At 43.8% G+C, this 21,068-nt stretch overlaps 1 protein-coding gene across 13 annotated transcripts in view; it reads right to left on the reverse strand.

The window, feature by feature from the left end:
• Positions 1-21,068, reverse strand: part of KCNT1 (potassium sodium-activated channel subfamily T member 1) — a 178,180-nt gene that overhangs the window by 13,489 nt on the left and 143,623 nt on the right. For all 13 annotated transcript variants that reach the window (XM_073314262.1, XM_073314260.1, XM_073314263.1 and 10 more), the window contains 10 exons: positions 16,751-16,967; positions 13,312-13,417; positions 10,518-10,690; positions 10,179-10,250; positions 9,289-9,423; positions 8,566-8,677; positions 3,872-3,973; positions 2,754-2,837; positions 2,119-2,247; positions 858-878 (listed from right to left, as the gene is read on the reverse strand). In XM_073314262.1, the coding sequence (XP_073170363.1) occupies positions 858-878; positions 2,119-2,247; positions 2,754-2,837; positions 3,872-3,973; positions 8,566-8,677; positions 9,289-9,423; positions 10,179-10,250; positions 10,518-10,690; positions 13,312-13,417; positions 16,751-16,967 (1,151 nt within the window). The remainder of the gene's footprint in view (positions 1-857; positions 879-2,118; positions 2,248-2,753; positions 2,838-3,871; positions 3,974-8,565; positions 8,678-9,288; positions 9,424-10,178; positions 10,251-10,517; positions 10,691-13,311; positions 13,418-16,750; positions 16,968-21,068) is intronic.

The raw sequence follows: 21,068 nt of genomic DNA on the forward strand, positions 1-21,068 counted from the left end.
GACTCCACTGGGGTTGGCTGTGCCCAGCTCCTTGTAGGACCAGGTACTTACTTGGACAATGTATTAGTGTGATCAGCTACCATTCTTAAAAAGGGACTCCACCTTGGTCTACCCCTTTACACCAATGGCCAAATAATCAGCATTCCCCAACATTATGCAATATGCATGTTGAGACTGCTACCTCCTGGATCCCTCATGATGCTAGGTGGATCCTGACAATTCGATGGTGACACTTCATTTTCCTACTATCTGGTAGTGTTCTAACATTCACACCAAGGGACTGTTTCCCTATCTCTGAACCCCACCTCCACCCCAAAAACCTCTAATACTAGAATCTATGTAGGTGGTGAACTTGGAATTTAATAATAATAATAATAATAATAATAAATGCATGTAACATCACCGGCACAGAAGTTTTTATGGAATAATGTTATCTCATGATGGCCAAACTGCTGAACTTCCAAGTTTTCCTTTCATCCTCATGACAGATATGACAGCATATATCCATTATAAAATGTGAACCCTAATTGCATGTAGTCATTTATAGTGCCATGGTTTGCAGCATCTCTGACACAGGGATAGATTGGATTGAACTAATTGTCAACCTTCAGCTCCTTGTGGCAGTTTTCTATATGGCTTTCAATTCATATTTACGATTAAACATGTTTCAAAGTTAAGACTGAGTCACTAAACAACTATTCTTATCTGCCCATGCTGGGTATTGCTGAATTTTTCACAGCAATGCGTGATGGATACAGATCGTCATTACCTTGCTGAACATTAAGTAGGGCACTAAATTTTAAAGAAAACCAAAATTGTAACAAAGTTCTCACAGGTTCAATACAAACGTTACTCACCTGAGTTCTGATGTCATGAGGCTGCATTCGAAATAAAACAAAACGAAGATGCAATATGTGTTAGTGGTGAATATGCATCACTGAGTGTCCATCACATCCTAACTCTCTCTTTCTAGTCCTGCAGTCTGAGCCACGGTTTAAGATCTGTTTCAGAGTAACAGCTGTGTTAGTCTGTAGTCGCAAAAAGAAAAGGAGGACTAGTGGCATCTTAGAGACTAACCAATTTATTTGAGCATAAGCATAAATTTGTTAGTCTCTCAGGTGCCACAAGTACTCCTTTACTTTTTGTTTAAGATCTGTAAACCTGTCCACAGACAACACATAATAATTAATCACGGCTTCTATAGCACTTCCCCAGTTCAAAGCATCGCACAGAAGGTCGTTAACCTGTCTGTGGTCACACAATGAGCCAGTGGCAAGACTAGGATCCCACAATTACCCAGCTCCAAACAGCATTCATTACTTTCTATGCCAGTGCTTGCTTCACCTTCACCTTGTGCAGTTACCCAGGCTTGGCAGTGCAGACCACAGAGTATGGGCAATTGGCACAACTTTTACAAACTGGGTGGCCAGGCCTGGTGTTCTTGGTTTAAACTTGGAGTTTTCCTTCTCCTAGGTGGCTGCCTGCCATGTCTGATGAGCCCCACCTACCCTGTTTCTGTGCCAATACTAAATAATATGAAGATTTTTCAAATGGGTATTGTGGTAGCACCTAAGAGCCCCAGCACAGGACAGGATCCCCTTGGGCCAGGGGCCGTACAAACACAAACACCTCTGCCACCAGTGCATATTTGTCTTTTAACACAAACCCTTGTGCTATGTAGAAATTAGAAGAGAAGACCAGGGAATCGGCGAGCCAACCTCCTTTCCAGTAGCTGTTTCACACGGGGCTAGCGCATGCAAATTTATTACACCCTCCCCATTCAATCCCACTGCTTGGGCACCAACCCCAGTCAATCGGGAGCCCCCTTTGGCTGCTGGCAGCCTGGCCCAGCTGGTCCTTTAATAGAAATGTTACTCCATCAGCTGCTCAGATGGGATTTCTCCTCGCCTGGCCAGACATGATTGTACCTATAATGCAGTTCACTAACAGCTATAAGGTCAAAGCTGACAGTGCAAGGGACCAGGCTGACTGACGCCATTGCACACATTTTGGAAGTTCTTCTACATGTTATCCAGTGACTTATCCCTGCTGGGACCTTTCACACCAGGGCTGCAGCCAGTAAGGTTTTCTGCACTCTCTGACCCCTATGTTTCTTACCTCGGAGGTTGAGAACATGTGTGATTCAGTTCTGTAGATCCCAATGGGAATTTCTGCGCTGGAAGAGCAAAGCTTCTGGAAGAGACGGCCATATGTCCGGATCCACAGGTCATCCTCAGTGATTTTCATCTGGCCAACAGGGGAGAAAAATGTCTCTTTGCTCCCACTGAAGGGACCCCTCAGCCACAGGGCAATCCTGTCTTGATAAGGTCCAAAGCTGCAGAGCTTGGATCCTGTTCTAAACTTCTCCAAGGCTCAGGGATGTTGCGATCCAGGGCTTTTGTTTGATCCCACAAGAAGGGCAGGGGGGGTCTGTGAGGTTCCTATCTAACTCTCTTGGGATGGAGGTTGTTGTAAGGTTCAGAGTTAAGGGTAGAGCTTATTTCACATGACATGGAGAAACCAACACACTGGCCCAGTTGCTGTGATTTTTGTCTCTCTCTAGAGGCCAGCCCCCGTGACTAAAACAGTCTGCTGTTCAGTGACAGAAGTTCTTCTTTACTGTGGCTCAAGAGGCCTGTGTTTGGGGGCTGAAAGTCCCAGATTCAGTCCCCACAGAATGTTCACGCACACACCCGCATGCTTGTGTGACCCCACTGCATTACAGCTTGAAAGAGACCAACATCAGCACTTACAGCACAGAGGTAGCCAGAACCCGGCGTAGTGTCAAGGCCCAGCAGCAATCTCGTAATGGTGATCATGTAGTCCTTCACGAACGACTGACAGGAGAAATTCAGAGAGAGATCAGGCCAGAGAAAAGGTTTCACTTGTTCAACTGTTCACTTTAATGTACAAATGTATTGACAGATTGGAAAGAAGGTGAGATTATGTTCTATATTCTCTTCTATTTGCTTCTTATACTGTGCCCACAGCTATGGTATCTGGGCACATTCCAAAGGTGAATTCAGTGATGTGACTAACATCTGTCACATGTGACTCCTTCCTTCTCTCTCTGCCTCTCTTAAGGGGGAAAACGGCATGGGGATTTAAGTTTTATTTGTTTTAACTCATGATGCATTCGGTTTTTAAATGAGTGTCTAAAATACAGGAAACCAACATCATTAACAAGAAGAAAGTAAAATGTGCCCTGAAGAGGGATATAATGTGGACACAATGTAAAGTAGTTTATGCATCCAAATGGCTCAAGGGTCCCTAAACTAGACACTTACCACGTACCACACCATACGCAAAACCTGGGGGATGCCACACAGTTTAAAGGAGCGGTGGAAGCATGTATAGAGCGAGGAGGCTGATGGTAGAAATGGAAGGGCCCTCTTATTAGTGTGAGTGAGGCAGGTGATGGAAGGGTTGGACCTATAGTCCTGTCTATTCTCCAAATATCCCCATTTCTATTTTGCTTTAAATTGGCAGACTTTCCTTTGGGGAAGCTGATAGAAGCAGCTGCCATGTCCTAATTCACCCCACTTGGGCTTTAGCCATCTATCAAACAGAGTCCTGAGGATGAGTGAGATTGCAATGAATGCCTGGGGAACCACTGGGAGGTTTTACCTGAATCCTCTATCACAGAAGACTGAAAGGAAGGGACCCCTGCTGGGGCCTCTAGCTCTTTCCCCCCTGCATTAGGGTAAGACCTCTCTCTGGATGGGGACCCCATCTCGGATAGATAGGGATATGGTGCTGGAATGCCTGTTCAGAACCCCCACCCTAATACACCAGCAGCTGCAAGGCAGAAGCAGCTTAGCCCTCTGAAGCATTCACAGCAATACCACACAACCTGTTGGCCTGTTCTCACCTGATAGAGCAACGTATCCAACATGCTGATGCTGAACACTCTGCCGGCAGCAAACGGGAGCCGGAACATGAATGCCAGGTTGGAGCCATTCTCTCGCTCTTTCTATGGACAGAGAAGAACACGGTGTGAAAGTTTTTACCATTATGTTCACCACTTTTACAAGACTATGATACATTTTGTACAAAGTATGTCTGGTGAGGTATCATTTAAAACTCATAATCTGCTGAACATTGTTGTTCTGGTAAAATGTGTGCATCAACATGATTACAAAATTTTACTATACAACATTGCTGTAACATATTCCAAGTTAGAAAAGGAAGCCCAAACCAGTTTTCAGAGACAAAGACACACTGGAACCCCCAAGCAGGTGTTAATGGACTATCACCTGCTTAAGCGGCCATTCTCTGGGGAAGGTGTGAACAAGAATTTTGCATTTCATCACAAGGACAGTTCAAACCTCAAGTCCACAAGAGACTGTTTGTCACCATGACTCAGCAAGGATGTTTCTAGCACAAGAAACTGATTTATAAAGAGGGGAGAAAAATGCTTGACCTCACTCTCCCCCTTCATCTCTGCTCACGACAACAATTCTTAAATAACTGAACTTGGGGCAGGGGGTGGAGTCCTGGCTGGGAGGCTTTTCAGCTGGTACAGATTGCCCTAAGCTTATGGTGAGAAATACCTTTTGCTTTTAAGTTCACTTATTTTAAAATTAAGTTAGGCATTTAGCTTGCATTTTATCTTTTTATTTCTTTTGTAACCAGTCCTGACTTTTACACCTCATTACCTATAGTCACTTAAAATCTTTCTTTTCTTTCTTTGTAGCTAATAAATGTGTTTCACTGTTTTATCTAACCAGTGTGTTTAGGATAACAAGGCTGGTATGTATCATTGTCCATTGATGAAATGACAGATTTCCTATGAGCTCGTTTTGACAAGTAATGTACTGGGCAATACAAGATGCACATTTCTGGGACTAGAGAATCTGCTGGGGTTCTTCTGCAGTGTAATTCATGAGTGGCGAGCTAACACCACTCAATGCTGTGTAGCTGGGAGCAAGTTACACGCTGGAGGCTGGGTGTTAACTGGCCAGGAGTGGCTGTTCCCCAGTAAAGCAGTGTAAAAGGCATCCAAGGCCAGAGAACTGAGGAGACACAGCTATTCAGCAGCCCAGATCATACCCTGGGCAACATCATACGTGGAGATGGTGAAAACGATGATGCCAAGGGACTCTTAAAAACCAAGAGGACCTGCTTGCAATGAGCTCAGAGAAACAAGCCACACGACAGCCACCGCCCCTGGGGAGTTCAGCCAGGGCTCTTCCTTCTTTTAAATAATGCCATAACATTGAGATGTTGACAGAGAGATGGTTGACATTTTTTCATCGATTCACTTTTTGGATGAAAAATGGCATTTTGGTCCAAATGAACATTTTCTTCTTAGTAGGAATTCTCCATTTTTCCCCACTACAAAACAAAAACTGAAAACTGGCAAAGTTTTGGTAAAAAAGTTTTTGGTAAAAAGTTTAGACTTGCAGTTTTCAAAAGCCTTTTTTTAACCCAACACTGGTTTTTGAAAACCATAGGTTCGGGAAAAGGGGGGAAAGGGGCCTGTTTGTATTTTTCATTGAAAAAAAAAATTTTTTTCCCCTGAAGGAAATTTTTGGAGAAAAAACAAATTAAAAAAATCCCTACAAAAATAATTGGCCTCCTTCAGGCAGCTCTCGCATTTAGAGTCCCCGAACCAGCAAGGCACAAGCAGCAGCAGCGCTGGTGAAGTGAGAATCATAGAATCACAGAAGATCAGGGTTGGAAGGGACCTCAGGAGGTCATCTAGTCCAACCCCCTGCTCAAAGCAGGACCAACCCCAACTTAATCATCCCAGCCAGGGCTTTGTCAAGCCGGGCCTTAAAAACCTCTAAGGAAGGAGATTCCACCACCTCCCTAGGGAACCCATTTCAGTGCTTCACCACCCTCCTAGTGAAAAAGTTTTTCCCAATATCCGACCTAAACCTCCCCCACTGCAACTTGAGACCATTACTCCTTGTTCTGTCATCTGCCACCACGGAAAACAGCCGAGCTCCATCCTCTTTGGAACCCCCCTTCGGGTAGTTGAAGGCTGCTATTACCTTGGAGCCTACACACCAGCCCAAACTCACAGCTAGCAACAAGCAACGTGTCTGGATGCCATGATCTGACGTTGGATCCCACTCTCCAGAGACAGCTGATAGTTTAGCACCACAACCACCCTTTGGGTCTGCACCCTGGGGGCTCCTGCAGCAACGTCCAGCGGGAATGCATTCCCATTATGCAGGGTGTAATAACTAGCAGATCTATGAGCACAGCGTCACTGGTCAGTTCCTGCCTTGATCATCCCCCCAGCATGGAACACACGGAGGTGAGTTCTGTGTACTAGTTATACATTCTCCTCTCCCATGATCAGTGAAACTTGGGGGTGCAGGGGAGGGTTGGGAGAAAGATTTTTTCCTTAAGCAATATAAGTTTGCAGCATGTACAAATGCAGTCAGAAGACCTGCCTTTCTAGCCCGATGCAGTCAGCATCTCAGATACAATTTCCCTTCAAAGGCAACAGCAGCTATATTGTCTAACTGTCTAACACAACATCCATCACACACCCCCTGTTGGATACCACAGTATAGACAGACAAGGGCCCAGCTCTGGCATTTGCAGACATGGCTATCTTGAAACTGCGTTAACTTAATAATTACCTTTTATTCCCTGGGTGGCAAATTTCTGTCTTAACACTGGGGCCATTCAGATAATTATTAACACCAAACCTCAGATCTTAAGACTACTCCTGGATCCCCTAACAACAGACTCTGAGTGCAGCTCAGAATTAATAAAAGCCGCTATCGAATCTCAGCTGTCCTCAAGTGGTCAGAGAGGGAGTCTTGTATGGAGAGTGTAATAATGGTCAGGCAAGGCTACGGATGGGAGAGAATGAAGCTTCTCATTTCACCACAGGGAACTCTGGGGATCAAAACACTCGTGCATTTAACAGCTTTCCTGAGAGACTGCAGTGTACCTCATGTGCAGGGTCTACCTGCCATAAAATTAATAGAAATGTCATTATATCCGTTTGTTATTTTAAAAGAATAAAAGTCAACGTAAGCTCCTGATACTTACGATTTGCATTGCTGTAATGTTGCTAGACCCCCACCAGTCTAGGGGCTGCACAGACACAGAGTAAGTGTCTGCCCCAAAGAGCTTATAGTCTAATAAACAAGACAGAGCTATTGTCCCCATGGGAAACTGAGGCACAGAGAGGCTAAGTGACTTCCCTAAGGTCACATGGGGAGGCCATAGCAGAGCTGGGAATTGAACTCTGGTCTCCATGTCTTAGCTATAAGACGATCCTCCTTCTCAACAGGGTATGTTTCACGTCAGCCCAGTGACAGCACATTCATTGCTGATGTAATTGCATCCTACCAAGATGGTAATCTCTTGCAGTAAAGCCAGCCTCGCACTTACTCCACCACTGAAGTATGATTGATTCAGCTGGTTCTCCTGTGATGGAGAATCCCTTAGCTTTCTTTGGCATCTTGGTCCATTGCAGAACTTTGGGGGTTTCTGTTTCTCTTGAAGTTTAGGATGTACATGGAGCCCTTGCCCACTTGTCCTGTCCTCTCTAATCCCTGCGCCTTATTTATAACATCAGTGTTCATTTGCAGAGAGTTCGGTCTCTTCTCCGACGGAGAATCTGCCCAATAGTAACTGGATAGATGCTCTATCAGCCACAATGACAGTAAGGTCCAGCAGGACAGCTTATCTATGACAGATCTTTATGAACAGCCCCTAGAGCCCTTTCAGTTCAGAGATTGCCCATAGAGATTGGTCATTATGAGGAAGTTAGGAAAAAACAGAGAGAGATGGGGAGGTGGTAAATATAGTTCAGCGTTGAGTTTATGCTGGTTTTTATTCTCTCTGAATTGGTTCAACCACCCTTAATACACAACACCATGAATGCAGTACAACATACGTGTATGTGTGCGAGCGGGAGAAAAATGAAAATTTTTTACCTTCCCCTCAAGAGAGGGCACTCAGACCAGGCAGTAGTATCAGAGATGTCAACTGTCCTTGTTTTGACTGGCACAAACTCAGCAGAAGACCGTGACAAACTATTATTTCTTTCATTTGTTACATCAGTCTGACAGGGTCAATGCAGCATCTCAGACACTCACGTGGTCTGGGTCAGTTATTCTTTGAATGTTTCCCCTTCCCATCAGCTGTTATTTCTACCCCACAAAAATGCCTAAGGAATATGTAATATAAACACTGAATGTAGTTTGATGCAGAAGTCTATTCTTGCAGAATTGTTTAACCCACCACCGCAGCGGGAGCATTGTACCGAGTAACTAAAATCAGACTGACAGCAGGGACAGCTTTGAAGAGTGGAGATGCTAGTTGCACTAACTAAGGAAACACAGAGACCCTAAAGGTCAATTGCCTGCATATTTGCGTGTCTTAGATTATCCTGGACGGATGTTCATTAACTATGGTGCCCTGCAGTGCACAGCAGGAGAGCACAGGACTATGAAGAACTGTAAATTAATGACTCATTACATTACCCTTCCTTCAAACACAGGCATGAAGGGAACTCAACAGGCTTCCTGTTAGCAAACACATCTGGGAGGAAAAGCATAGACCCTCCTCGGGATGAAGGGGCTTCCTTACCTTTTCAAGTTTGGAGAGGGCCAAGGAATAACTGTCCTTTGCTCTGAACTGCATGAACCTCATATTGGATGGGTGGGTCAGCTCAGTGATGATGCTAAGGCTTGGAAACAGCCTGCAATGGAAGGCAGACTCATCAATGTCTGGTGCACGCGCATTCCAAGGGAGGTGGGGAGGAGGAAGCTTTCAGCTTTGAAATGTGGCCAAATAAAGAGTGGAAACGGCCTTGTGCCCCATCCAAGATCTGAAACAGGCTGGGGTGAGAGCACCAAAAGCTGTACAAGCCAGGCCACCCCCCATACCACCTCACTGACCCCCCCCTTTTAATTCTATTTAGTTACTGGAGTGACCAATAGGTGCACACCGACAGCGTGGCTGGCGATGCACAAAGTTGGGGATAGAGTGCAAGGACTTTCTTTATTAATTAGCATGCCTGTGTGCAAGGGCCAGATGCAGGCCATGTCAAACACAGGAGCCCAACTTGGGAACCCAGACCTAATATCCTCTGTAGATGCCTGACCCTGCAAACCCTCGGTGTGCAGAGTCCCCACTCACACCAAGGACAGTTCAACTCACTGCAGAAAGGGCCAGCTAATATAGGCACCTCCCACCACACCCTCTGCCTGGGCCCATTCTGAGTCTTTTGTTTCCATTAAGACAAATTAAAAAACTATAAGAAGAGAGGCAGGGGCAAACGACAGAGCAGAACCCATAGCTGCTTCTTACCGGAACATGGTCTGGACGTTGACAATTGTTTTTGCGTCTGCCATGTAATCCTCCTCTGCACTCATTGTGCTTTCCTTATCCACAACCACCAAGTTGTCAGCATAAATGATCCCACACTGCAGCAAACTGTCTAGGCTGGAACAATCCCCCAAGACAAAAGGTTGTGGGGGGTTAATCCATTGGAAAATAAGATGCTGAATGATCATTTGCAAACATACCCGTGTATTTGCACAGAATAAACGCCCAGGCAATCCTGTGCATGCAAAATGCTACTGAAATAACCATAACCATGTCCAGTACAGACTAACAAATCCTAGGAGGGGGAAAAACTTGAGATGAAGCCCAAACTATTGTATAGTTGCAGGGTCTTAAAATGTGACAATCTCCCAACTTTAGCTGTGCCAGTTAGAGAACCCAGAACATCAAATGTATGATATGTCTGCTAGGTAAGAAAGAGTCTAACCTAACTCTAGATGGTTGTGCTCCGATACTACAGTGACTGGCGTCCACATAACTACCCGGACACACCGATAGAAAAGCAGTGCTAGTCTTGGAAGCAGAGATGGAGAAAACCATCTCCGAATTCCCCTGAAGCCCTGGGGAAGTTCAGCTCTGAATCCAAACTTCACTGCTGCTGTCCATGCCTATAACATGGGGATCAGCTAAGTAGGATGGGAGCATCTATGCACCATTGATTAGGCTGTAAGAGGCTGCATGTGACGCCGATTATTCTTGGTAAATACTGGTCCTTATTGCCAGTGATACTGTGTGCCTGGTACGCAGTATAGCATCCCTTTGCTTATTTAATTTTCCTCTGCAGAATCAGGGCTATTTTCTCCTTTGATTTGCAACACATTGTAAATACGGATAGCTGTAAACAAGACACTTACTTATCGATAGTGCCTTCCATGTAGTAAACCATGGGGAAACAACAGATGGCTTCCAAGAAGTGGTTCTCAGGCCTGGAAGAAGAGAGGCAAACAGCAAGAAGGTTGATAGGGGCATTTTATACTAGTAAGCAAGAGGAAAAGAAATCAGGAGTGAATGCACAGACGTCAATGGTGAAAAACTGATGCGACAGGAGAATCAGGCCATCAGATTTTAGGTATTATATTAAAAATGCTAAAATCACCCATTTAACTCCTCCCATAAATACACAGTATGAAACACCCATTTGAATGCAAGGAAAGATCTGATGCAATGGAAAACAACTTTGGAAGAGTACTTGCTTGTTGTCCAGTAGCAATACAATTGGGTTTAACTCTTTCCGGGACCTATAGTATGCACGGAGAGGGACGATGAAATTATACAGGCCATTCCCAGCAGTCTCTGCTGAAACTATAATCAATTTGTTCTTAAACCCATAGGCCTTGGCATCTTCATAACTGTTGTGCTTGCAACCCTGTGCAGAGACAGAAAAGCACCGTGGCTCAGTGATCAGTCTATAGAGCTGCCCATCTGTCCTGACACTGTTAGGAAAATAAGGATAAAATGGCTGTTTTCTCCCCCAGGAAAGGGGAATCTTCTAACATTCAGACATGGCAAAAGCACTGAGCCAGCTTGGCTCTGAGCTGTGAGCTGCGCAGAAGCTCATGAGCCCCCAGAGTGAGAGAATGATCCTGCAGAGAGTTGATCTAGAGATGATTTGGAATGTATCCAAATTTCAACCTTCCATGTCTGGGCCTGAGGGCTTTGATGGCCCCACATCCCGGCTCACTTTCACTATTTTTCCTTTTTTAAGTTTTGAAAGTGAATTTTGTGCTGCGGGAAGGGATCAGAGTAACCAGTCCTGGAGAGGTTAGCTCTCTACTAACCGGGCCTAACCCAATACCAGCTCTCCCAAACTGCCCCACATATGCCTTGAACCTGACTCGCAGGGATACTCTCCCAAAGGGAGTTCAGTCTTTGGTCTATTCAGTCTTTGGTCTCACAGCTGAGACTTCTAAAAAGGAGGACAGTTATTGTAGTGGATTTAGTGATAAGGACTCCTGCCCATGAAGGACAAGGCCAATGACTTGTTTCATAGACCCCTGGTTGACAGAAAGTAACAACTTTCAGCAACAGATGAACTGGGATGTGTCTGAATCAGTGACTTAGATCAGAAACATGAAAGTGCCTTTTTACATGACCAGGAGTACTTGTGGCATCTTAGAGGCTAACAAATTTATTAGAGCATAAGCTTTCGTGGGCCACAGCCCACTTCATCGGATGCACTGAATGGAACATATAGTAAGAAGATATATATATATATATATACATAAAGAGAAGGTGGAATTTGCCATACAAACTGTAAGAGGCTATTAGCCTGGCTATTAGCCTAATAGCCTCTTACAGTTTGTATGGCAAATTCCACCTTCTCTGTATGTGTGTGTGTGTATATATATATATATATATATATATATACATACACACACACACACACACACATACATACATATAAAAATAATCTTCTTACTATATGTTCCATTCAATGCATCTGATGAAGTGGGCTGTAGCCAACGAAAGCTTATGCTCTCATAAATTTGTTAGTCTCTAAGGTGCCACAAGTACTCCTGTTCTTTTTGTGGATACAGACTAACACGGCTGCTACTCTGAAACCTGTTTTTACATGACCAGTTCCCAACAATGAAATCAAAGCTGGTTTTGGGGAACCCCCCAGGCATGCCCTGAAGTTCAGATGTTTCCCTTGTGGATCAACGCCTAGAGATCGACAAGCCTCTAACACGTCACTGAGACTAATTCTGAGTTTAAGTTAAAACTAATATGGTTCCCCTACATAGGGCTGGATCCTCAGCTGGTGGGAACCATCTATTCACACCAGCTAAGTATGTGTCCCACAGGTGTCTTCAACCTTACTTTTGCACTCCCGTTAACCTGCTGCTCTAACTTATGCTAGCTGAAAAAGACCAAAATTGGCCAAACTACAGCTGCAGGACTGATGCATGAAGATGTCCTGGCAAGTGGTGTGAGAGCCCATAAGTTGGCTCCATGCCGCTGGAAGATAATGCTTAAATGGGGGTCACTCTGCCAGGCTCAGTTAATCAGGCTTTCAGACTAAATTTCACTGGCAGGGCAATGAAAAGCAGCCGAACTGTACTAGTTTGGCCCCTCCTCAGAATGAGTTAGCTTATATTAAGGAAAAACAAGCAAAGGAAGAACAAAAGTAAAGTCTCACTGGGAGTGAGCACAGTGTCTGCTCTGTAACATGCTGCCTCGCAAAATGGCAGCTGCCACTGAAGACACCAGTTGTCTGGGAACTTCAAGGTGCAATACACAGAAAACAACTAGGTTATCAGTACAGAGCCATGTAATTATTGCTTAAAAGAAAAAGTTTACCACAGAAAACTAGAGAAGCTCCTGCATCTTTCAATAAAATGTTTCCAGCCCTCTCACAGATAACAGTGCGAGGAAAGCAAACGCTTTACAAAGCCACAAAGTAACCACCAGCAGACAGGCAAAGTGTCAAATCACAGCTCCCGCGTGACTCATTCTGCTACACGGTGGGGTCTGCACAGGACTGGCCTGGCACGTTTCGGATCATGCACTTAAGCTTCTGTCAAAAAGCAGATGTTTTCACATTCTCGTTTTCCCAGGTAAGCATTACACCTATTCCCCTGGCAGCCACTGAAGAGGCTATATGCAGATGTAGGGTCTACTCTCATCCCTATCACTGACCCAGTGTAACTGCACTTCTATCTATCTAAGGTGCATATATGGCCCCCAAAGCCATACTGATCTCCTCACAATCTTTCATGTATTTATCCTCATTCAACCCCTGAGACTAGGGAAAATACTAATGTCCCCATTTTACAGATGGGAAGTTGATACACACATTTAATGACATGCCCAAGGTCACATACAAAATCTGTGGTGGAGCTGGGAATTGAACACCCAGACTTGTGTTCTCACCATTGGAGGTAATAATGCTGCCCTACCTTAGTAAAGTGCTTGAAGCCCCTGCCACAAATGCAAGTGCAAATAACATCACTGGAACCTTTAAATACTGTCACAGCAGCCTCTTACCTTGTCCAACCTCAAGCAGCAGAAAGGGGCTTTTACAGGTAGAAGGTGGCACAAAGTGGGAGAACTCCCAATGTAGGGCGAGTTCGGGGGGTAGCCTTTCACATATCTGCAGAGGAGACAACATGCATCAGGGCACGTGTATATTTTTCACACACACAAGGAACACTTATTTGCCCTGGCAAACACATTTGTCCATACACAGACTGTTTAGAAACACTGGAACCTCATGGGTTTATGCAGATCACAGTAAGGATGTTTTATAAATTCTTCCAAAACAGCCTAGGAATTTTTCAAGATAAGTTTATTTGAAAATACTTTTGCCATTTCCAGGCTTGGGGAATATCTTTTAAAGACTTTGTTCTCATGGACAGCCAGAGAACTAAGCAGACTGTGGAAGATAAAGGCATCTAGAACTTTTAACAGCAATGGGCCTGAACCCACATCTTAAATCTAAACATCACAGAATGGCATAGAGTTTCAAGCCCGATACAGATTCACAGTCTCACAGCACATTTGTAGGCAGGTTTTTTTTAAACATAGTGGACATGCTGTAATTTGTGTTCCTGATATAACTGAAGGAATAGAAAGCTTTCAGCTTACAAGTAATTAAAAGTATACGTTAAATTATAAGCCAAATAAATTTGAGTGAGTGTGGACACATGCATCTGCACAAATTGTTTATCTTGTAAGAGCCAACACAGAGAGAAACACACACACACAAACGATTCATTAAAGCAATGTCACAAATGAATGCAATACTGACTGCTACTTTACATTAATATTTTTACAGCTGGAATCAACAATTTTACTTCCCTAATGATGGAGAATGCAGAATACAATCCCTTCCCTGCCCCTGAGGTAGCAGAGGAAAGGGAGCTGGTGGGGAAATTCTGCTAAGTCCACAGAGTGCTTCTAGCTCAGTGTGACTTCTTCAGAGGTCAAGGGATGCTTCTCCAAAACTGCAAGCAAGGAACTGGGAATAAGGCAAAACTGCTTCACCGTCAATGTCTGACAAGCTAATGTTTGAACACACTGAACTGACCACATGGTGTTGCTCTAGCACTGTTTTATAAACATATTCATCACTGACATAATTTCTGCTCGGCTCAGCATGTCATTGCTGATAACATTCAATCACAGTTTCCACAGCAATATAGCAGAAGCAGAGTAAAAACTATTCTCGGGAGGTTAATTTATGCTAACAGGATTTTAGTGAAGGGTAAACTAATTTCATTGGGTTTGTTCTTCCACTCCACTGGAAAATGCAAAATACCAAGATGAGCCCTGCTGGCTATTTTAATAGACAGCACAGATCTGAGGACTTTTTTCCGTTCTCGCTGGTGACTCCTGCATTGCACTTCAATACTGGCCTTGCTCTCTTTGAAGTCAAAAGTCCCACTGATTTTGACAGGACCAAGATCAAGGCCTTAGCAATGTGTTATCAATAGTATAATTTAACGTTCATCATATGGGAGTGCCCAGTGGCCTCAATCAGGAACAAAGCCCCATGGCACCAGGAGCTGTACATACAAATTATTGTTGTATTAACTGTTAAGCTCTCGTGCCTGTAGCTTTTCAGTAATAAACAAAAGACAGATGCTTTTTTACAGCATCTGCAGGCAACAGCCAGGTGTGCCGAACCTGAAACGGTCCCTGATTCAAAGCTAAGCAGGCTCACTACTCTCCCTTTGTCCATCCCAGGGCAGACTCATGCTTTCTTTGTGTGTTTCACACAGGTGTAAATTAGCAGCTCAAGTATATAAGTAGGAGTCATGAGAAAAATTGACCAAAGGAAAATTTAGGCTGGATAGCAAGAAAAATCCCCTAATGCTGAAGCCTACTGGGCTTTGTCTTCCCTAGGGATGTACCCCCAATTCCCGCCTTCAGCCACTGATGTCACTGCAGTAGTACAAACTCCTAGTGTAAACCAGGAAAGCTGCACTTTATAATGGTGGAGCGTAACTCGGGCTCGGGGGTGGCAAATCCTTAGCATAGCGAAGGCATTAGACTTTGGAATGGTGACCCAAGAGACGTGATAGGGAAACCACTGCCTGGGTCACCGGAACTTAACCCGGAAAAACTTTCGACAATACGCTGCGGGGAACAACTGTGCACTGGCTACGAGTCGGAGGAGCCAGATTACCTCTTAGATCTCCACCATCCCTAATTTCTGTTATTCAAGCAGCTGCCACATGAAATCATTTTATTGCTGTACATTTAACTGAGACGTCCCTTGATGAAAAAGAAAAACCCCCACAGAACGCAGCTCAGATTGCAAATTCCCTTAGATCTGATTTTATTGTTCCGTAACTCCAATCCATATAGGCAGGACTGTATGACTGTATTTTAGCTAGGGCCTGTCTAGGCATGATTTCTCGTTCCTTCACCCTGGGGTTGATCGAATTACCCGATGGCATCATAGAGAGTAGCACCCTTCAGCACAGGATCTTTGCTTTTAAAGATGCATGCTCAAAAATTGCAGATTGGTGCTTTTATAGCTCCAATATAGTTTATGCACTACAAATATTTTCTTCTTTGAATAACTGCCTTCTGCAGGGTTTCTTGCACCTTCCTCTGAAACAACTGGTGCAGACCACTGTCAGAAGCAGGCCACTGATCTGAGCTAGTCTGGCAATTCCTGTCTTTCTAAACCTCTCTCCTTTAATTTTTCTTTCTTCTGAACAATCTGCAGTATTTACTGTAGCTCTAACATAGGCTTGTAAATCTTTAATTTCCAGCAATTTCTGCAACTCTCAAACTTTTTTTTAGAGAGAATCTTTAATTCAAAATAAATTGAGATTTAGATGAATATATGTGTGCCCAGTGCCTTGAAGAAGGAAGAGACAAGATCAGTGGTAACTGTTAGATTTAGAGACAGGGTTATGGTAAACCCAGATGGATTGTTTACACCTGATTATTGAGGATTAACAAAAAACTGCAAAGAATGTGTATTTATTGCAAATTGTTGGGAGATGTCTCATTGTATCAACTCAAAGCACAGCTCAGAAGTGCAGCTTGCTTAGGTAGGTACAATAATTCAAATAAATAATAATAGAGGTTATCCCAATACAAATAGTAAATAATAGTCGTAGCAAGCTCACCAACTTTAAACTTCACAGCTCGGGTTTTCAAAGGAACCCAGGGTACTTAGACTGTAAGCAATTTGAGGCAGGTGTCATTTTTGGCATGTGTTTCTATAACAACCACCATCCTGGTCCATGCTCAGGACTCTTTACTCACTACCACAGTAAAAGTAATGAAATAATAATAAATAATAAATAATAATAATAATGATAATGAATTAGTTGAAAGACAATGGTAATTGGACATATAAACCCCTTAAAGTCTTTTGAAAATCCCAACCCCCATAGGAGTTGATTGCTTATGATGATGCAGTGACACTAACATTAAGAGATGATGCTCTCAAATGGCAACTCACTCTACAACAGTAAGTCCTTCGTCATCTGACTGAGTCATCTCATCTTCTGACTGGTCGCTGAGCAGATCACAGGGCAGGAGGGAAGAGCTGTCTGCTAGCTCTAGGACCGGGGCAATGCTGGGCCGTCTGTTACCTGATCCATTTTCAGCTGGCAGGGTCAGCTTGCTGCTGTTAACAGGACGACATTCCGTGTTTTGCAGGTCCATGGCTACTGTACCTGGAAAAGAAGAGGGAGGAAGGACAATATAAATAGCAAAAAATAAATCCAATGGCACTGCAGGGAAGAAAGAACAGGAAGAACATCCAGTCGCACTTTGTATTAAGGTTCTATTTATAAACAGTCTACAAAATCAGCTAATAATGATGAACAGATGGTATAAGCATGTTACAGACATCAGTAGGACATATTATTGATGGTTCTAAGCACATCAGCATAAGGTGTTGCAGATGGTTCTAAGCAACCTATTGACCCATTGGACTCTAAAAATTGGTTACCTCTTTAATTAAGACAGCTATTAATAATTTCTAAATGGAACCTTGATATAAAGGGTAGCCAAACACTTATATCCCAGACACAAGATGGGGAGCTTTCACTAGCTCTGCCGTATCAGTAAGACTGCTTGCACTCATAAAGTTAAGCATGTACTTATGTGTTTTGGATTGGGGCCAGAACCTTGCAGGATTGAGCCCTTATACTGACAGAGGTTTGCTATAGAGCAAAACTGAATCTGTGTTCATCAGGGTAATGATCGGTATTTAAGGTGCTCCCTTCACTGTACGGCTGGGAAATATTTGCACCTCTTAGGCTGTCTGACACATTCACAATGACATCCAAAGCCATCGACAGGCAAGACTTCTATCCTTCATTGGGAATTTATAACATTGGTTTGATTTATAAAAACCTGGGGGGAAAAACATCTGCCAAAACTTGAACCAACCCATTCTGAAAATGTGGAGAACATTTATGCCCGAGTTTATCCTATTCAATTCCAAGGGGACATTGACTCTGAAGCCAAACAATAAACATGTAAACACACTAATGAACAATTTCATTGCTCGGCAGAGCTCACATGTCAGGCAAGGGATGATCAGATTATGGAGCTCTTGACTGAGGGAAGTCTCATTGTGGTATATCACGGCGACAGAGCTGGATTTTGGGGGTGGGTTGAGGAGGTGTAACATCTTCCCTCAGTTTGACCCATTCTTATTTGTGATTCTAATTGCTATTTTTCAACTCACTGAATTCCCCGGATAGCACAATACATTTTCTTACTATATTTGAACTCAAACAACCCCATACTTGACCGGAACATTTGAGGGCAACCACTGTCTCCCATAGTTTCAAAAATGGGAACGTTCTGTTTGCTTGCATCGTTGCTATAGCAAGTATTTTGCTGCTTACGAACATTCTGGAGTCCTAATAGCTTGGTTCAGAAAAATCACATCATAACATACAATGTGAAATTATCCCCACGTGGCAGCTGCGCCCCTCCTCACGTGGCCTGGTTTCCAAGCAGCTCATCAGCAGATCTTGTGCTCTTTTTGGATGCTGAAGCAGTGACCCCACGATGGAGCAAGCAGCCACTGGCATTATGGGCTATAACTAAGCCTGTGAGTCTGTCACGGAGGTCATGGAAGCCATGGATCCACACACCCCAGAGCACCTGCGGTCCCCTCACCCAAGTTTTACTTAGGGAAATGCAGTAAAAGTAATGGACAGGTCACAGGCTGTGATTTTTTGTTTACTGCCCCTGACCTGTCCATGACTTTTACTAAAAATACACGTGACTAAAACATAGCCTATAACGAATAGTCTGTGCTAGTCTTTTTCTGAAAAGTCTTAGCTGTAGAACTACAAGGCTTTTAAAAGGTCACCATACTGTTTATCATGGGAGAGATGATCAGAAACACTGAGGGATTTAGGTGCGTAAATCCCACTGAACTTCAAGTCTCTTCAATCCCTTACACACTTACGAATTATACCCTTGCCATCTACATTCCTCATCAAAGAATCCTCAAACATTTGAGAGTCAAAGAAAAAAAAAGTTTAAAACCTCTAATTCTTCTTGCATTCATAAATAAGTTCCACATTCCAAGTTCACTAAACTATGTCCAAGTTCTTGTTAAAATGTGGGTACAGCTTTGGCCACAATAGAAACTGGAGCAGGGATCCAAGGAGAATATTACAAGAATGACTGGAAAAGCGGCTTTTGTTTTAAACATGGATCAGTCAGAGTCAAATGAAAATGTCAGACACCTGGGAATTTAAAAAATACGAGAAGTCCCTGGCAAAATACCCATGCCAGACTAATACGTCTCATATCCTTTTATGTTTAAGTGGAACACTTTGTATCTTTCCAAATGGCCGGTAAAAACCTATTTGTGTATCTATACAATAGCTTGGGTGGGTCGGATGTAGTCAGGAGCTGAAAAGGAGATCTATACTGCGTACAGTGGCTCAGCTACACTGATCTAGGTATCCTGGCAAACCTCCTGTAGGAGAGGCAGTTTATATCACGCTGCAGCCCTCATGCAGCAGCATCTCGGTGGTGGCTGAAGCGCCACACTGAACACATCCCTCTTACCAAGATCATGGGTTATTGTGCGTTCAGGTGATTAGTTCACAGTTGTTCACATTGGTAAAACATGGTGCAATCTGCTGACGGAAGGGCCTCAAGATTTTCGGAGTGGTATTATTAACACCACCATCCACCCACACTGTGGACGACTCTTAAGAGGAGCGTTTGTCCAGAGAACTCCAGGATCATTTTTCTTAACTCTTTCAGTTTTACCTTTACGAATCTCTCTCTTTCCCACGCTGTAATTCATAGCAGCGGGGAGCTGTTAGCCTCACTGATTCATAGCCTTCTGCTGTCTCACAAAGACAATGCACCTCCAGCCCCGGGCTTGCGCCTCTTCCTCACCCATTATAACCCCTGTCAGCTCCATCCATTTTGTAAAATAAGTGTGGCTCAATGTGGGGTGCCAAAACATGCAAAGCCAGAACAAAGCAAGGCCAGAACTTTACTCTGGAATGTTGCCATCTCATTAAATATTCAAAATGGAGAGTCTGGGTGGGATTTTTTAGCCCACATAAGAGAATTAGGCACCCAGTGACTTTCAGTGGGACTTGGGCACTTTTCTTCCTCACATCCTTGAAAAAAATCCCACCTCTTTTCTCCTACCTACTTGGGCCAAGATGTTCAGAAGTGATTCTGGGTTCCTCCATTCTTTGGGTGCCCACCTTGAGACTTTCCGGGGGGGAGGGGTGCTCAGCACTTTCTGAAAATCAGGTGCTTTTAAGGTGTATTGAGTTGGTAAATCAAACTCAGCAATCACTTTTGGAAATCGTGACCATCGGTGTTTCATGAGTCTTTGTCAAACGCAAATATTTTTAAATAGCTACAGAAGTGGTGAATGCCACAGTGAACAAAGTGCAGGAGTTCGGCTTGCTCCCCCTTGTTGCTAACCAACTAGCTGAATGCTGAGTGACCTACTTGAAGAATATAATTTCTATCTCTCTCTCTCATCTGAGTTTTGAAAAGGCTCCCACTGAGAACAAGCCAAGTAACAAGAACATCAGCCAGTGCTGTTCAGCGAGGAGCTTTGTGTCTTGCTGCTGGGAGAATTTTTGCAAGTTTATGCTCGAGTGTAAATGGATAAATGATTTGTCTGAAATACCATCTCCTGTTGTGCCTGGCTTCTCCCGACAAAACCCCCATTTCAGGCTGCCCAGAGAGAAGCTGGAAAAAAGGATTCATGGCCTTTTGGAGAAAGTGCACCACGCACTTCAGCGCGACCTGCGCCATTTGCCAAGTTATGCAAGATAAACATGATTTAAAATGCAGATAACAGAGCCTATTCTTCTCTCCAAGGCATGGGGTATTTACGGGAGCAAGTAACTTTAATGCTAATGGACATGCTGGGCAATAACACAACTTAGCACCTGCAGGGAGTAATTGCCATCTGAGAATCAAGAAGGGTAGAAGTACCATTATCCCTGTTTTACAGAGTCATAGGTTCTAAGGCCCGAGAGGCCTACTGTGATCATCTAGTCCGAGCTCTATAGCACAGGCCCGAGAACTTCCCCACAATAATTCCTGTTTGACCTAGAGCAGATCTTTTAGAAAAACATCCAGCCTTGATTTTAAAATTGCCAGTGATGGAGAATCCACCACCACCCTTGGTAAGTTGTTGCAATGGTTAATTACTCTCTCTGTTAATTACTCCCACTGCCTGATTTCCAGTCTGAACTTGTCTAGCTTCAACTTCCATTGGATCTTTTTATACCTTTGCCTGTTAGACTGAAAAGCCCATG

This window comes from Lepidochelys kempii, chromosome 16 (genome assembly GCF_965140265.1).
Source record: "Lepidochelys kempii isolate rLepKem1 chromosome 16, rLepKem1.hap2, whole genome shotgun sequence".
NCBI lineage: Eukaryota > Metazoa > Chordata > Testudines > Cheloniidae > Lepidochelys > Lepidochelys kempii.